This window comes from Pezoporus wallicus, unplaced genomic scaffold (assembly GCF_028554395.1).
Source record: "Pezoporus wallicus isolate ANWC-B61680 ecotype Strahan unplaced genomic scaffold, APGP_CSIRO_Pwel_v1 contig_14787, whole genome shotgun sequence".
Classification (NCBI taxonomy): domain Eukaryota; kingdom Metazoa; phylum Chordata; class Aves; order Psittaciformes; family Psittacidae; genus Pezoporus; species Pezoporus wallicus.
Genome location: NW_026640813.1, coordinates 447,110 through 462,925, shown reverse-complemented (window position 1 = coordinate 462,925; position 15,816 = coordinate 447,110). Strand labels below are relative to the sequence as shown.

General features: G+C 59.2%; 1 protein-coding gene across 3 annotated transcripts in view; it reads right to left on the bottom strand.

The window, feature by feature from the left end:
• Positions 1–1,381: 1,381 nt before the first annotated feature.
• SMG6 (SMG6 nonsense mediated mRNA decay factor) overlaps positions 1,382–15,816 on the bottom strand; it is a 106,898-nt gene continuing 92,463 nt past the window's right edge. For 2 of the 3 annotated variants that reach the window (XM_057420769.1, XM_057420767.1), the window contains exons 15-19: positions 13,948–14,097; positions 7,016–7,169; positions 3,520–3,731; positions 3,183–3,264; positions 1,382–1,591 (exon numbers count right to left, since the gene is read on the bottom strand). In XM_057420769.1, coding sequence (XP_057276752.1) covers positions 1,461–1,591; positions 3,183–3,264; positions 3,520–3,731; positions 7,016–7,169; positions 13,948–14,097 — 729 coding nt within the window. In that variant the 3' untranslated portion in view covers positions 1,382–1,460. The remainder of the gene's footprint in view (positions 1,592–3,182; positions 3,265–3,519; positions 3,732–7,015; positions 7,170–13,947; positions 14,098–15,816) is intronic. The other variant, XM_057420768.1, reaches the window with a different exon arrangement.

Here is a 15,816-nt window from a genome sequence, read left to right as displayed (position 1 = left end):
TGGCGTGTGGGTGCCGTGGGCATGGTTCTGTGCACGCCACAGTCTGTGGGCACCCCGAAGTCTCTGTGGGCCAGGCCCTGCCCTGCAGCACAGACCCTTGCTCGTGGGCAGCGAGGCTGGGGTGAAGAGCAGCACAGGTCAATGAGCACAACCCCGGCTGTCCCCGTCGCTGCCGAGGCTCCGGCAGGGATAACGCCGCGCTTCCTGATGCGGACACCGGGACCGAGCCACCCACACAGGGAAGGAAAACGCTGGGCTCCATCCTGCTGCTTCCTCCGCCACCTCTGACACCGCATCCCACGGCCGTGGCACCCCAAAGGGTCACTCCCACCCTCCGCTTGTGGGACTGGGGCTTGACAGAGCTCCAGCGGCTCCGGTTCGCGGGTTAATGCTCCCTCTGAGCTTCTGTATCTGGTGTGTAACTGGGCTGGGGATGGGGCACGTACTGATGGGACAATGCAGTGGGGCTCAGCAGCACCCCAGTGCTGTAGTTTAACCCAGTGATAAGGCCCTTCCCAGCTCCGTCCATGGTGAAGGGGCAACTCAAGAGGGGACTCTCCCAGCCGCGGATGTCTCCAGCAGAAGCAGGGTCACGCACATGAAAAGGAGCAAGTGGCAATAAAAGGATGCATGGGACCTGTGGGACAGCTGGTTCTGGGGTCCCTGGAGAATTCTGTTAGCCTCAAGCTGAGTCTTGGGTCAAAAGCATGTCCAAAGGGATGGGACTAAGGGGTGTGGGGAGGAGGGACGGGGCTGGGGTGGGCAGGACAGAAAACAGCTACGGGGGGACAGGGGGTGTTCAAAGCCTCCCCCCCAGCAAAGCAGGCAGGGGCAATGCACCTGAAAACTAAGCTATAGCGAAAGAAATGGAACTCAACATCAAACCCTGCAGCAGGGAGAGGACAAACACCTCCACAAACAGCACCCCATGCATGGGGCAGGTGCAGGGTGGGGAAGGGGCTGCCTGGGCCACGCAGGCAGAGGCAGGAGGGAACCTGCCCTTGATGTCCACGGCCTCTCCCCGGGGCACAAGCTACGCTAAGCAATCCCAAAGTCCGCGCTGGCCGTGTCCCTGGTCTGTGCCCTACGCAGCCTACCGACCCAAAGAGCCACCGACTCGTGACTCGAGCTCTCTGCAACCAAGCAAACTAAGCAGAAGGCTGCTGCTCCGGGGCTCACCCAAAGCTCCCCTCGCCAGCGGGGCTCACCAGCTCCACTCCGGCACTGCCCAAAGGCCGCTGGGACCCTGACCGTCCCGAAGCCTCCACGTGAACCATCCACAGCAATGACCTCCCCGGCTGGTCTGCCCCTTCTCAGCTTGGCCATTCTGGGGTGGGTTGAAGACGTGGCGTGCATTGTTCATGGTGGGCTGGCAGGCGGTGGTGCTGCGGCTGAAGCCGCTCTGCCACCGTTCACAGGCTGCGTGCGTGACTCGCTCTGGGGGGCTGCTCGGCCCCTTTTCAGCCCTCCTGAGCCCACTTGAGGAAGGTGGGAATGTCCCGCACCGGCACGTTGCGGGTCAACGCTTTGACTCGTAGGTTCCGGTCGTCCGTCAGCAAAACCACTTCCCTGAGCAAACGGATGGGATCATCTGCAACGAGAGGAAGACCAGCGGGAAGCTCGGGACCATCCCACACCGCCCTGTCCCCGTCCTCCTTGGGTGCTGCACCCTGGGCATGGCAGGGCCACCCGGCAGCGCTCCCAGCTCCCTGCTCCTTGGCAGCGCGGCTCGGAGGCAGCACTGCATCCCAAAGCTGCCTCCTCCCCGCTCCCAGTGCTGGTTGGGGGATGATTTGTGATCGCTGGGGCCGGGAAGGCCGTGGAGCAGCACCAAGGGCTCCGTGCTGCCCGCACGGTGCGGTGCACCCGGCAGGGAACAGGAGGTCCCCTCTGCCTGAGCCAGGCCAGGAAGACGTCCCACGACCCTGGCTCCAGCAGGAAGCTGGTGCTATTATTCTGGTGATCTCGTTATAAGATCTAAAACCACCCCTTCTCTTTTTGTGTGTGTGTGAAGCTCTTTTGGAGTGGCCACTGACACCGAGGCGTTCCTGGCTGGGGCTCAGCCAGCCAGGGAGAGCCGAAGCCTGAGAAAGAACCGAAGGGATCTTGCCCCCAGATGGATGAGCTGCCCCGCACGCAACGTGCCGGGCTGGGATGTGGGAGCCACGCTTACGTGTGTGCGAAGCAGGGGAAGCATATGGGGTATGTGTAAGCAGCTGGGTCCTGTGACCAGAGTACTGTTCCTATGAGCACAGGAAACACAGTGCCTCCGAGCCAGGATGGGAATGGAAAAAACAGAGTTTATGGGAGCCCAACATGGGCCCAGATTGGCTGCACAGGGAGCGGCAGGACGAGGGGAAGGGGAGCGTGGCCAGGAACGCGGGCTACGGTCACGGTGTTGGGGCTGAGCATGGCAGGGCGAGCACCTTGGCGGGCCCGTGGCATGAGGAAGAGGAGCAGGGGCTCAGAGCAAGGCCAGGCCTGGGGCTGAGGGCTGCTGGAAGAGGGATGGGGTGGTTTTACGCGGACACTTTAAGAACTGTGTAACAATAAACATCCTCTGCTCCGCGCTGGTGACGCGCCTCCTTGTTACAAACCAGAGGCTGTCAGCTTGTCAGGCCCCATTCCCCATAATCCACATGATTTCAAAATTCAGCATCATTTGCACATAAACATTTGGTGACGGTTTCTCTGTGGATCTGACAAGTTAAGCTGCTAAGAATTCGCACTGACAAATGCGGGTTGATTTCTTGGGCAGCTGCTGATGCGATTCCCATTCCCACTGCTCTGGCAACAGCCTGGGGGATGGCTGATCCCTGCACACGTGGCTGATGCCAATCTGGCACTGGGAGGGAAAAGGGACCTGGACAGGAGGCACCACGATTCAGGGGGACGAGGCTCTTGCCGGCCGCTCATCACTGCTGCCAGCACCAAGGAATAGCTCCGTGGACATTTACAGTGGGCTGCTCACAGGCTGCGGCATCCCCAGAGCACAAGTGAGGTGCACATTTGGCAATGCAGGGGGAGGGCCACAGCCTGGGGCTGTTGGGAGGCAGGAGGTGGCACCTTGGTGTTGAAAGAGGCAAAATGTGGGAGAGATCATCAGCTCCAAAGAGAAAGGAAGGAGGAGAGTCTGTGGAATGCAGCAGAGAAGGGACAGAGAGGATGTGAGGGTGTCCTACCTTTGTTGGAGGGCATGAAATCCTTGGCCTTGTCATTGCAATAGTGGAGGCAGCAGGACAGAATCAGGTCGTCATTGTTTCCCTGGAAGAAAAGGGCAGGATGAAAACCTGCATCCCCATCACCACAACTTCTGCACTGGCTCGGGACACCCTGCTAGGGCTGCTCTGAGCCAAAGCACACGCAGCCCGCAGGAGCCTACAGAGGTGGGGACAGAGCCACCCCCTGGCCAGAGCTCGTGGACCCCAGAACCCCTGGTTTCCCCCCTACAAGGAGATGGTGGCAAAGAGCCTCCAGCCCTCAGCAGCACTGCCCCCCGTGTATGGGATGCTCCTTTACCTGCTGGCCAGTGGTGTCTTCACTGCGGAAGGAGATGGACTCCAGCTCGTTGCCTCTGCTGGTCAGAGCCCTCAAGCAGTTGTCCCGGCTCTCAAATCTCTCCTCCAGGAACTCGATGGACTTCCTGGCTCTCTCCTGCACTTGGCGGGCATAGCCTGCAGCGCGGTGCTCCATCTCCGGGCCCTTGGCCAGGCCATCCAGCTCGTTTATCACTTCAAACAGGAAGAGGAGGTACAGTTACTATGGGACAAGGTGCTCCCGTGACCTGCTGCTGGAGCATGCAAGTTGCCAAGGCCTCGGGGCCGGGGCACTGGGAGCTGGCTCAGGAAATCTGGGTTCAGCTGCTGCAGTGTCCCTGTGCTCCTGGACTTGGCTGCGGGTCTGGAAAAGCTTTGCTGCCTTCCACCTCCATGGGTCACCTGGCTCAGCCCCCACGGCACGGGCACCTCGCTCCTGCAGTGGGGAGGAACACTCCCTATGGACACCTCACTGTGCTCTGTGAGACACTGGGAGCATCACTGTGCCCCCTGCCCCACACGCTCCTGCAGCACAACCAACAGCACATCCCTGCGTGCTCCAGGGTGTTGGGAAACCACTGCTTCCTGGAGCCTGCTCCTGCCCTGCACTGCACTGCTCGGCTCTGCACCTCCCAGCTCCCTGTCCTTACTTTGAGACACAGAAAGCTGCTGCAGGGGTGCATGTGGGAACGGTCACACGTGGGATCCAGCAGCTCCCACCCTGGCACTGCTTCCCACACAAGTCCTGGCCCCATTTTCCCACCTGTCGCTGCCCTCTCAGGAGCACTCTCTTTAACACCTCACCCATGTGCGTTTGTGCATCTGGCCTGACAGATGCTGCCTGAAGCAAACCTAAGGCTGGGATCAGGCAGGTTCCCAGCCTGTTTCCCTGGAGCCCACTGAGAGCCTCCTGTCCTGCTGCTCCAGCCCCCTGAGCCCAGCAGAAGCCCGAGGGACCCCTGCAGAGCTCCACGAGGGACCCGCTCTGCTGGAAAAGCCCCTTGATCCCAGGGTAGGGGCAAGATGCCCCCCGAGGCGGGTATGAGGGTGCATCCAGATGTGCTCAGGAGCATCCCTGGCTGGGAGGGCGCGAGGGCTGGGGCGCACGTGTGCGCGAGGCAGGCTCTGCGCGCACAGTGTGTGTTTTAGCCATGGCTTCATTTCTGAAGATTGTTTCCGAGCCTGGAGCCAAGTCCTGAGTTCAAGTGGGAACTATGCATTCCTTGGGGGTTCGGGGAAGAGAGCTCGGGGTCTGAGGCCTCTCCCCAGTGCTGTGAATCACTGCCCGGGGAGCCTGCGTGATCGCTCTGTTCCATGGTGAGGCTGGCACTCACTGTCTGGGTATTCAAATTAAAGCTGCATGGAGCTGCTTTTGCTCTTTGCTGGCCAAAGACTCTTCTTGCTACCGACCTGATGCTGCCATTTCCACACAATGCACGCCCGGGCCCGGGGTGGGGGGAGCCGTGCAAGAACGGAACATCAAACAGGAAAAGCTGGTATTCCCTCCCGAAATCCGCCTTCCTGCTTCCAAGCTAAACAGGCTTCAAAGGGGAGGCTTGTTTGTGCTTCTGCACCAGGCCTGGCTTCTCCATGGTGGGGTCAGCCTCGAGGAGCACAGAGCAGGTTAAAGAGCAAGAGAAACAAACCCAACGAGAAGCTGCGTGCTTAACCCCTTGCTGCATCCCGGGGAAGAGCAGGGAGGAGCGTCCCATGTGGATCTCTGGTCCAGCGATGGGACGTGGCGCCAGGGCTTCTGCTCTCAGCACCCATGGGCCCCTGGCTTATCCCTGGGGATGGGGTCTTCCTGCCTGCACCCGGGTCTCAGCATTGATGGCTTTCCTGGAGGACAAGGGGGAATGTGACCAACAAGCAGCATGGACAAGGAGTCACTGGTTTCAGGGTGCTTCAGCAGTGGGAGATGAGTTACTCCGTGCCGCTATGACGGGCTGTGCAGGGAGGCAGCAGGCCAGGAGAACACTGGAGGTGCTCAGTCTGCTGCTCCTCCTGCCCATAGCAGGCCAGGATCCCTTTGATCCTTTTGCAGGTTGAGGGCAGCAGCATCTCGGACAAGGACAGGACCAGGGTTTTCAGCTCTCCTGGGACTGCTGCCCCTGGCTGGGGTTTGGATGGGGAAGCCTCAAGACAACCACAGGAAGACACTAAGAGGCAGAGTCACGGCTCAGGGCAAGTCCCAGCTCCCTCAGGTGTTAACACACTCTGCAGCCCTCAAGGCTGCCCAGGCTCTGCTGGTGCTATTGCCTTCCTTGCCTTCCACACAAAGCCCTGGCACTGCAGTGCCAAGCCATGGAGCTATTTGGCAGCTCCCGTGCTGAGCTGGGCAGGTGGCCAGCCCTGCTCCCCGCATCCAGAGGTCTTGTCCTCAGCCCCAGGAATCCTTCCTGAGCCAGGCTCTTCACTCCATAGGGAAAGGCAGCAGCTGGACGTTGGCTCTGGGGCAGGCAGAGCTGTCTGCTGGACACCAGGCCTTGAGAAGGAAGCCCCATCATGGCTCGGAGGGCAGGCACCCCTGTGTGCTGCGGGCCGGGAGATCAGCACTACCCAGATGCTGGGGATGCCATGGGGTAGAGCTGATCCCCGACCTCCTGGGGCTGCAACGGGGATGGGGCAGCCTGTGGGCTACGTGAGGCTGATCCCTGACCTGGGGCTGCAACGGGGATGGGGCAGCCTGTGGGCTACGTGAGGCTGATCCCTGACCTGGGGCTGCAACGGGGATGGGGCAGCCTGTGGGCTATGTGAGGCTGATCCCTGACCTGGGGCTGCAACGGGGATGGGGCAGCCTGTGGGCTACGTGAGGCTCATCCCTGCTCCTGTCCTGCTGCCCTCTGGGATCATTTGAATGCCAGGCTGGAAGCTGGGATACGCCGGGTGCCGGAGTGACACTGGCCGGAGGAACGGTACCTCCAGCCCGGATCAAACAATCCCAGCAAAGGCATCCAACCCAATCCTGCCGCCACCCCGGGAGACCACCCAGCAGCAGGGCTGTTATCTGCCAGGGTGAATGTTTACCAATAACGGGAACCAGCTTGTGTTTTACTGCGAGCTTTATAAGGATAAAAAGAAGGGCCGGGCTTGAGCAGCTCGGAGACGCTGGGACCCAGGCTGGCCGTTTGCTCAGGCTGCCTAAGCCCCAGCTCAGCTGGGATAAGCTATCTGCTCTGATTGTTTAACAATTGCTCTTCCTCGCTCCCTCCAGAATTCCCTCCAAATCCCATTTAACACCCGCCCGCCTCTCCCAACCCCTGGCACCCCCAAACGCACCAGGAGGAGAGGAGCTTGTTGAGTGCTGCGCGCAGGAAGGGAGAAGGGAAACATGGTCCGAACGAATGCTGGCCACAGCTGGGATGAGATGGGGATGGAGGCCAGCCCCATGGCAGGAGCCAACAGGCTCCAGACCACACAGGCGCTATGGGCACGGAGAGAGGAGGGGAAGCCCCTGCCATAGCACTGGCTCTACTCACCGATGAGGGGCACCACCAGGATGAACTTCCTGCAGTCCAGCAGCGTTATCAAGCTGCTGAGGTGGTCGATGAACCCGTTGGTGTCTGGCACCAAGAAGACAGGTCTTATCTCCAGCTCCATCTGCCTCATTTGACTCTGGTCTTTCAGCACAGCCTGGAGGAGAAGGACACACGATGAGTAAGGAGGACGTCAACCCTATGACCTGTGGACTCTGAAAGCAGAAGATGAGCCTGGTGGCACGCACACCTCCTGCAGCAAGGGCGTTGTGTGAAGGAGAGCGGTTGGAGGCTGCATCCAACCTCCCTGTACGCCTCAAATACCAGCTTTTGTAGAGCTACAGCACATGTGAATGGGATGGCAAAAGCCTCCAAGAGAGCACAGGAAAACCGGCTCGACGGAGAACCGGGACCAGCCTTGAAAAGTGGAGGTGTTTTGGGAATTGTCCCATTTGTGGGCTGGCAGCTGCCAGGATCATCTGCATCAATGCCAAGAGACCAGCCCTGATAGAAAACAGCAGGGAGAAAGCGAGGCTGGAGGGTGAGGGCTCTGGGGCTCCGCATGGAAACAGCTCAAGGCAACAACAGCCAAAACAAACCAGCCTGGGACACACAAGTGCTGCCAAAGGCATCCTAACAAGGGGACCCTGAGCAGGCAGCCAGAGGGGAGGTCTGCGGGGTGGGGATGCTTGGCTGAGTATCTCACTCCCTGTCCCACCAGCTCCTGCATGTGCTTTGCCTTTTCCTACTCTATCCAGCTGGGAAACCAGGTGGGTTCCAGCCCTGGAAACTCACAGTCCTGTCCTTGGCTGAGAGCAGAGGCGCTCACACTCACATGGGGAGGGTCTGCTGGGTCTCACTAACAACCCTCCCCCCAGGGTTGCACCTGGATCTCTGGTCAATGCCAGCTGCCAAAATGGGACCCAAGAGCTCACATCTTGCTTTTGACGCTATCGAAGGACTCGGGCTCTTTAGTAAGTCACAGGCTTAAAAAACTCAGGATGCTATTCTAGTGCTTCCTCTGCTTAAAAATAGCTTCCCTGGACTCGCTGTTTGTTGCCTCTAATAGGAACCGGTCACCCACGGAGCACAGCAGCACTGCTGTGGATCACATCCACCATGCAAACCCTTGTGAGACTGGGCCTGCACCCACTCTTGTGCCCTGGGGACAGGAGGTGACTGCAGAGCCTCGTTGTGCCCAATGTTATGGGGCACAGGGCGAGGATCTGAAGCCTCCCATCCTCACGCCAAAGCCTCGGAGGCACCCTGGAATGAGGAGCTGCACGGGCCAGCAGTGGCCATGGAAAGAAGTGGTTTTTAATCCATTTCCAAGTGTTGTCATCTGGCTTTAAATCAAGGCAAGCTTGATGCTGCCACCTCCCCCAAGTGCCTCCAGGCAAGGCAGCAACCCTAACCTCATCACCTGCCTCACACCCTCCTCCTGGCAGCACCAGTTTTGGGGCTGCAGCTCCCACTGAGCCCAAGGGGCGATGGGCAGAGCAAGGGAGCGTGCCAGGTCCTGTCTGCTGCACATCAGCACGAGGATGTGCCCTATGGCACAGGGGCAGCTGTGATGGCCCCAGAGCCACCATATAGATGCTGCCGTGGCCAGCCGTGTGCTGGATGGCATCCTTGCCGGCACTCTGCCTTCAGCCAGGGGTGTTAGTATGGGAAATGTCAATCCTGGCACCTTCCCCATGAGGAGAGCAGGAGGTAGGGTCTGTCCCCAGGGTTTTGGGGATGTAGAGGAGACATTTGCCCCCACTGACCTCCACCAGAAGGGCCCTATCAGCCAATGCAGAGACCCAGATCGAAGTTGTGAAGCAGCTAAAGAGCTCAACGGCCCCAAAACTGCAGGAAGGGGAGGAGAGGGGTTGAAACCACCCCAAACTCCAATGGGCAACACCAATCCTACAAGAGCAAGAGGCGGTGGCAGACCCAAACCTCCACTCCAGCACGTCTCCCTGCCCGCAACAGCTCACCACGGCCGGTGCAGACGACGTCAGGGGCAGGGCACCTCACCAACCCCTCGGACACGGGGGTGCAGGGGCAGAAACCAGCCCATGTGTGTGGCACTGGCTTCTCGCAGGCCGTACCCGGCCGGTTCCTGGCAGGCGCTCGCGACGGCTGTGCCGGCCGTCACGTCCCATTCCGCTCGCCGGGCCGCCCGGTGAGAGAAGGACACAGGATGCGCCGGGAGTGAAAGAGCGAGGTCGGCGGGGGAGCGTGCCAAGTCCCCGCTCGCACAGCTCCGGGCCGCTCGGGGAGCCAGAGGGAAACTCGCCTCTGCCGAGTTCAGAGGCCGGAGCTGAGATTTATTTTTGTTTGTGTGAGTAAAAGGCTGCAGAAGCCTCCGGCCAAGGGGTTTGGGGGGGGGGGGGGAGAGGAGTGGCCTCTGATTCATGCGGACACCGCCTGGCCCCACGCCAGGCATGAAAGGGAGCCCATGTGCGGGGAACCGCTGCCTTAACCCTTCTGCTGGGGCCGTGGGGAACGGACCCCGTGGGGAGGAAGGGGGAGCGATGGGGATGTTGAGGGTTCGGTTTCTGCGCTGTGATGGCTGCCGTCAATGAGCCCCATTTCCCATCCTGACCCTGCTGTGCCTCAGTTTCCCCGGTGTGAGGGCGGGGAGGTGGTGCCCTGTAGAGGAGAACGCCCTGAGGAGAGCGCTGTGGTCGAAACAGCAGCGGTTTCAGCCTCACCCTGACCCAAGTGCTCTAGGACAGGCAGATTTTAGCCTCGTCTCATTGGGGTTAAGCACACTGCATGGCTCAGCGGCAGAGCCACAGTGCTGGGCTGGCAATGACCTCTGAGGCCGGGGGCAACCTGCTTCCCTAAGGATGCTCCCTGTGTCCCACCTCCTGTCAGAGCTGCTCCCACCGCAGCCCTGGCCACGCTCTGGCCATGGGGGCTTCTCCCAGGAGCCGGGCCGGAGCGCCGGTGGCTCCCCCAGCTGGTGGCAGCACTGAGATCACACACTCCGCACGGTCCCAAATTCCCAGCTCATCCATCAGCTGGAATCACCTGGGGGATTCCCAGGAAACGGGGCTTGGCTAAAGGCTCCCAGTGTGGACCGGTCTCCCCATAAGCCAGGCGGCTAAGAGGTACTCTCTAAAGTGCCAACGGGGGAGACCCGAGGGTCTCCGCCACAAGCACGGAACAGGAGGGGGCTTCGCGCACAGATTCCAGGCGCCGCGCTCACGGAGAGGCCTGGTGCTCAGCTCGGACCAGACGAACCCTCCACCGCCTTCGGGATGGGTCATACAGGGTCACACCGCTCTGCCAGGACGGATGGGCCGTCACCATCCTGCCAGCACCTCTCCTCCTCTCCAACCCACCGGGGGGAGAAACCCGGCGCCTCTGCCCCTTCCCAACCCCGCGCGCTCTCTCCGCAGGGATGGGAGGCGGATTTTCCAGCGCTGAGAACAATGCCTTTCTAGTCCCTGCTCCGGGGCTTCCTCCTCCCAAGGCTTCTTCTCCCAGCGTCTTCCTCAGGAGCGAACGTGCCCCGTGGCTGGTAGCTCCCCGGGGCCGCCGCCGTGGCGGAGCCGCGCTGGGTGGGTGTCCGCCTTCCGCAGGCTCCCGGGCAGGTGCGTGCCGGCGCGTGTGCATTGTCCCTGCTCGCCCAGGAGAGCGTGAATGGGACCCGGTTATATTTAGCTGCTGAACTCACACCGCCAGCACCACCGCACAAAAGGAACGGCTGCATCTTAAAAGGGGGCGGCCGTGGGCTCGGAAGGGACAGCAGCGTGGTTATTTTGGGGAAGACATGTCATAATTGGCCCGTCCCGGGTTTAAGCTGCTTCTGTAATGCTGAGTAAAACAATAGCAGCATCCAGAGGAAGAGCCTGTTATGTTTCAGGTGGGATGTTTTCAACCGGGCAGGAAACCCGACCGCTCCCAACGCGCAGCGGCGGCACAAAGGACGCTGAACAGCATGGACCAAGGGCTTGGCCAAGCAGCAGGGAGCACGCTGCAGGGCCTGGTGCCGGCTGGGCACAGCCCTGAAGCTGCTACCGCTGCCTCCTCCTCATGTCCACCTGCCTGCATGGGCTCCCGACCCTCCAAATAGCTGACAGCACCCAGGGATGGGCCTGGTCTTTCACTGCATCGCTGCTGTCACCAGGCTGTGACATGGGGCTGGTAGGTGGCTCCATTCCAGTCTGCCAAGCGGTGAGGGCAAGGGCAGGCTGGCAACGGAGGCAGGCAGCCCATAACCCAGGGCCAAGCAGCAAAGGGCAGCCCAGGGACACAAGGGACTATCACCTAACCCCACTCTGACCTATCTGCCACCCCTCGGAATGCTGGTTTTGGGGTCCAAGCTCATGTAGCAGAATGGAGCTGAGCTCTCCTGTTCTCTCTACATCTGGTGCTGGCTGAGGGACACCCCCTTCTGTCATTTTCCTGTCTGGACCTGTACCCCCCCAGAAGCTTGAGCCACAGCCCTGTGCCAAGGCAGGGACTGAAGGAGCACAGTGAAGATCAAATCCCCCTCCATGAGGTGTACATGTGATTGGGAGCTGCAATGAGGACCTGCAGGGCAGGTAAGCAGCAGCAATGAACTTGGGACAAGCATCAGGTGGATGATGTCCATCTGCAAAAGGTGGGGAGCACAGGAAAAAGAGAGTGCTGGGGAGAAGACAATGAATTTAGCTGTGAGAAGCACAGGATGAGGCCATGACACCGCAGTGCCCTTGGGCACAGACAGAAAACGGATGGCCAAGAGATGAAAGCTTTGCCCTGGCTCCCTGCACACAGCATCCAAGGCTCTATGGGAGGCAGCCACGGCACCTGGGCTCTCTGGACCTGAGCCCACCACCATGCAGGCACAGCCACGCTGCTGTGGGTGCAGAACTGAGGCTCTCAGCCCTGTTGAGACAGGAGCTGCATCTGCTGGGCTTGGATGAATACGTGGAGCTGTGGCTTGTCCCTCGGATAGTGAAAGGGGGGCTCAGAGAGCAGCTGATGTGGGAACTCCATAGGTGAGCAGTGAAGGAGAGGAACAGGTTCTAACAGAGAAGGCAGGGCCTAGGAAACACAGAATCTCTTTGGAAGATCAGAAAGGTCAAGGCTCATGGGCTAAGAGAGGGGGTGGATGCTGTGCTGGCCTCCCCAGGCAGCACTTTCCACCCGAGCTCAGCCGTGTGGTGGGTGCCAGGGCAGGGAGAAGACAGGGGCAAGCACACATGTTCTGCTGCGGGCTGTTCCCAGCAATGCACTGCATGACTTTACTGCAGCCCCAAGGACTTCTCCTTCCTCCACCCCGCTCCTTCAGACTCCAAGTGCACCTCAGCTCTCAGCTGTGCAGCCCCTGAAGCTGCCCACACCCTCGTTTTGACCTCTCTCTGCCTGCGAGCATCAGTCCCAGCACGGCTTGGGGAGGAAGGGAGGAGCACGCCAAGTTGGGGGGGAGAAAACCCCTGACAGCATCAAGCAGCCCCCACTCTCCCTGCAGAATGGGCAGCGGCCGTCCCGGGGGGCCCTGCTGCAGCTGGGCTGGTGGCCGGGGCTGGGATCTGCTGCACGCTGCCCTCCCTTCAACATGTGCAGTTCCTGTTTGCTGTGTCTGTACAAGGCAGTGGGAAGTGGGGAATTTACTTACACCTCCCGCTTAACAACCCTGGGAGGCTGGAAGGCTTCAAGCCGCTTTAATTTACAGCCCATCTCTCCAATCTCTCACTCAGTTCGCTGCTGCTTTTCTTCCTCCTTATATTAATGGGAACCAAGGTACCTGCCAACAATAATGGACTTGCTGGTGGGGGGGGGGGAGCCCTCCCTTCGCCTCGCTCGGAATTGCTCAAAATTCAAATGAAAAAGGAAAAAAAGAAGAAGAAAAAAGGGTGAAATCTGAAAGGTTTTGGGGTGGGTTTGGAAAAGCGAAGCGCAGTGGTTCTGGGCCCGGCGCCAGTAGCCCGAGGGTACACATGTGCACGCTCTCCCAGTAGGGCCTTCAGCAGCCCTGTTTTACAACCACCTCGGCACACACTGCGGAGTTCACGCATATGGCCAGACAGATGTGTCTGGCTTGCGTTCAAGGCTGGAAAATGAAGAATTATGGAAGTGAAGGGCCCTGGGCATTAGAGAGGGCGGAGGTGAGGGGGAGGGGAGCCAGGGAGGATTTTTTTCCTCTGCTGAGAAATCCTCATCTGGGCTTTCTTGCAAGAAAAAAAAAGAGGTTTGGAGGAAGAGGGCTCGCGAGGAGCGAGGCAGCCAACAGCCATGCATGGGAGATGGCTCTTAAAGCAACAGAGTGCATCGCCAGGCATCTGCCCCCAGGGCACTCCGTTCTACTTCACCAGCTCCCACCGGGAAGCGTGCTCAGCTGAGGCCAAGGGCAGGACAGGATCACCTGTATCCCGTCTGTTTGTCCCCATCACGATGGCAACGCTTCTGCAAGCGGCGCTCTGGCTGCTGCAGCCGCTCACAGGCTATTTTTCCTGCTGCTGGCTCCTGCATGAACTCTTGCTGTTCACGTCCCACCCTCTCCCCTGTCAGCCTGTGCCCCGCTGCACAGGAAAGCTGATTTCTCACTGCCACGGAGCCTCTGCCCCGGGGCCAGGGGACAGCTCATTGCCTGGCACACACCGCGCTACATCCGGCAGCTATGGGTGTGCTGGCAGCTCCAAGGAGAAGCTGGGACCCTTCACAGGAGTCCCAAAGTCCCCGAAACATCAATCTCAAAGCCTGGCGGGGCAGATCGTACCCTGGGTGGGGACAGACACACTGACTTGGCTCTTCCAAAGGGCCACAGCTAAGCTTGCTGCTGGGTTACACAGAGGCAGCGCCCGGCACCTACACCCTGGAAGCTCCAGTGACATCCTGAAGGTCCTGGCGCATGGCAAGGAAGTGGCTGTGCACCACAGGATCAGCCCACGTCCCAAAGCAAAGCAGCTCCTCAGCCAGCTCGGGTGCTGCAGTCACACAGCCCATCCTACCTGAATCTTGTCTTGACGACGCTGCTGCTCAGCTACTTTCCTGGCCAGGGCTTGCTTCTTGGCTCTGAGCTCCTTGATGTCCATCTCTCCTCCACTGCCTTCAGCCTCAGAATCATCTTCAAATGCCTCGATCCTCACATCATCTTCCTTCTTCCAGGAAATGCAGGAAGACAAAAAGAACAGGATATAAGTCAGAAGGGGACTGTGCTTGTTCTGCTCTTTCCCTTCCAGCAGACAAATCCCTGTCAGGCATGGTCCATCACCATCTGATGATGGGTGACTCTTTCTAAGCATCCAAAAGAAGCAAGCAAAATAAATCATAGTGAACATCCAGGAAATGATAAGGTGAGACAGGAGGCAACAGGCAGGAAAGGCAGTGACCAGGCAGGGAAGGGGCAGCCCTGCTTCAAGCTCTGTTCTAAAATCAAACCCTCTTCCTCACCTTGGTAAACTCTTCCTACAGCCTTGGGTGATGTTTTATAGGCTTCACTTCTGTAAGACTATGGTATTCCCAGGTTTGTCTACTCTGCCTGGCTGTTTAGGCTGCATATCCCATGGAGCAATGCTGCTTCTCCCTAATAATGCTGTTCTAACACTGCTGCCTCATCAGGTTCTTAGGCACAAAGCTGGTCCTCTCAACAAGAAACCTGGATCCAGGAACCCAGGAGACCAAAGAACCCATTCCCCTTCTGTGTTCTGATCTCTGAATAGGCCAGAGACATTCCTGCACCCACCCCAGAACTCCCAGCTGGGCTGGAGCAGATGTTTTAGAAGGAGATGCTCAAACTTGATTTTAAGGCTCTGTATGATGGAGAAGCAACTGTGTCTCGAGGTCAGTCATTTCAATGGTTAATGACTTCCTCTGTTAACATTTGCATCCTACTTCTAGTCTGCCTTTGCCGTGCTCCTGATGGCCTGGAACCTTGTATGTGATGAACTGAAGGGTCCCAGGTTCTCCAATTTCATGCCCACAAAGGAATGTCTGGACCATGTCGCACCTTCACCCTCTCCTAGAGACCCTTGTCTGCAGGGCCTGAACTGGAGACACTGGGATGAGCCATGCTGTTCTTACCTCACATGAAGGCCACACTGGCCTTCCCCTATGCACCCAAATCTTTGTGATGGGGCTAGGAAGAGTTTCCAGGTGGCACCCAGGCAAAAAGACCTGTTCTGAGCCCCCAGAGGACTGCAGGGATGGATCCTGAACAAGAGGAACACTTGGAGGGGCAAGAGCATCGTTATACTCCCTGCCCCGTGGAGGCTGCCATGGCATGTGTCAGCAGCAGGGACTCATGCAAGAGCTCTTAGTCTTAATAGAGACCAAGCCCAGCACTGCAGAAGTTGTGCACTCCATCGTTTCACCCAGACCACACGCCTGCCTGGCCACAGAACCGTGCGCTCTTCTCTCCTTGTGACTTTTTAGCCATGGGAAGGAGGAAGATGGAGCCCTCAGGCTTACTTCCCTTTGCTGGGACAGCCTGGACCACAGGGGATGGGGGATGCTGCCCAAAGGGATGTCAAAAGGGCCTTGGGGAAAAGCATCTGTCGGATGCAGACTGGCTGTGGTGGGGTGGGATCCACTTGCTCAGGGTGACGGTGGTCACGCTGGCAGGCTGGAAGCTCCCTTGCGACTTGAGCCCAAGGAGGAAGCTCCAGGGTTGTGCAAGTTGCTCACAGAGAGGTTCCCACAGCTGAGCACACACTGTGGGACAGGGCAGGAGGGAGCTGTCCCTCCTGTGCTTGTTCACAGCAGAGACTGGAGGGACAGACCCAACAAAAGGGGTGCTCTGGAGAGCAGGCCCATCCCTGCCATGACACTGGGTAGAACCTGAAGGTCCCCCTATATCACATGCTTCTGGTGGTATCAGC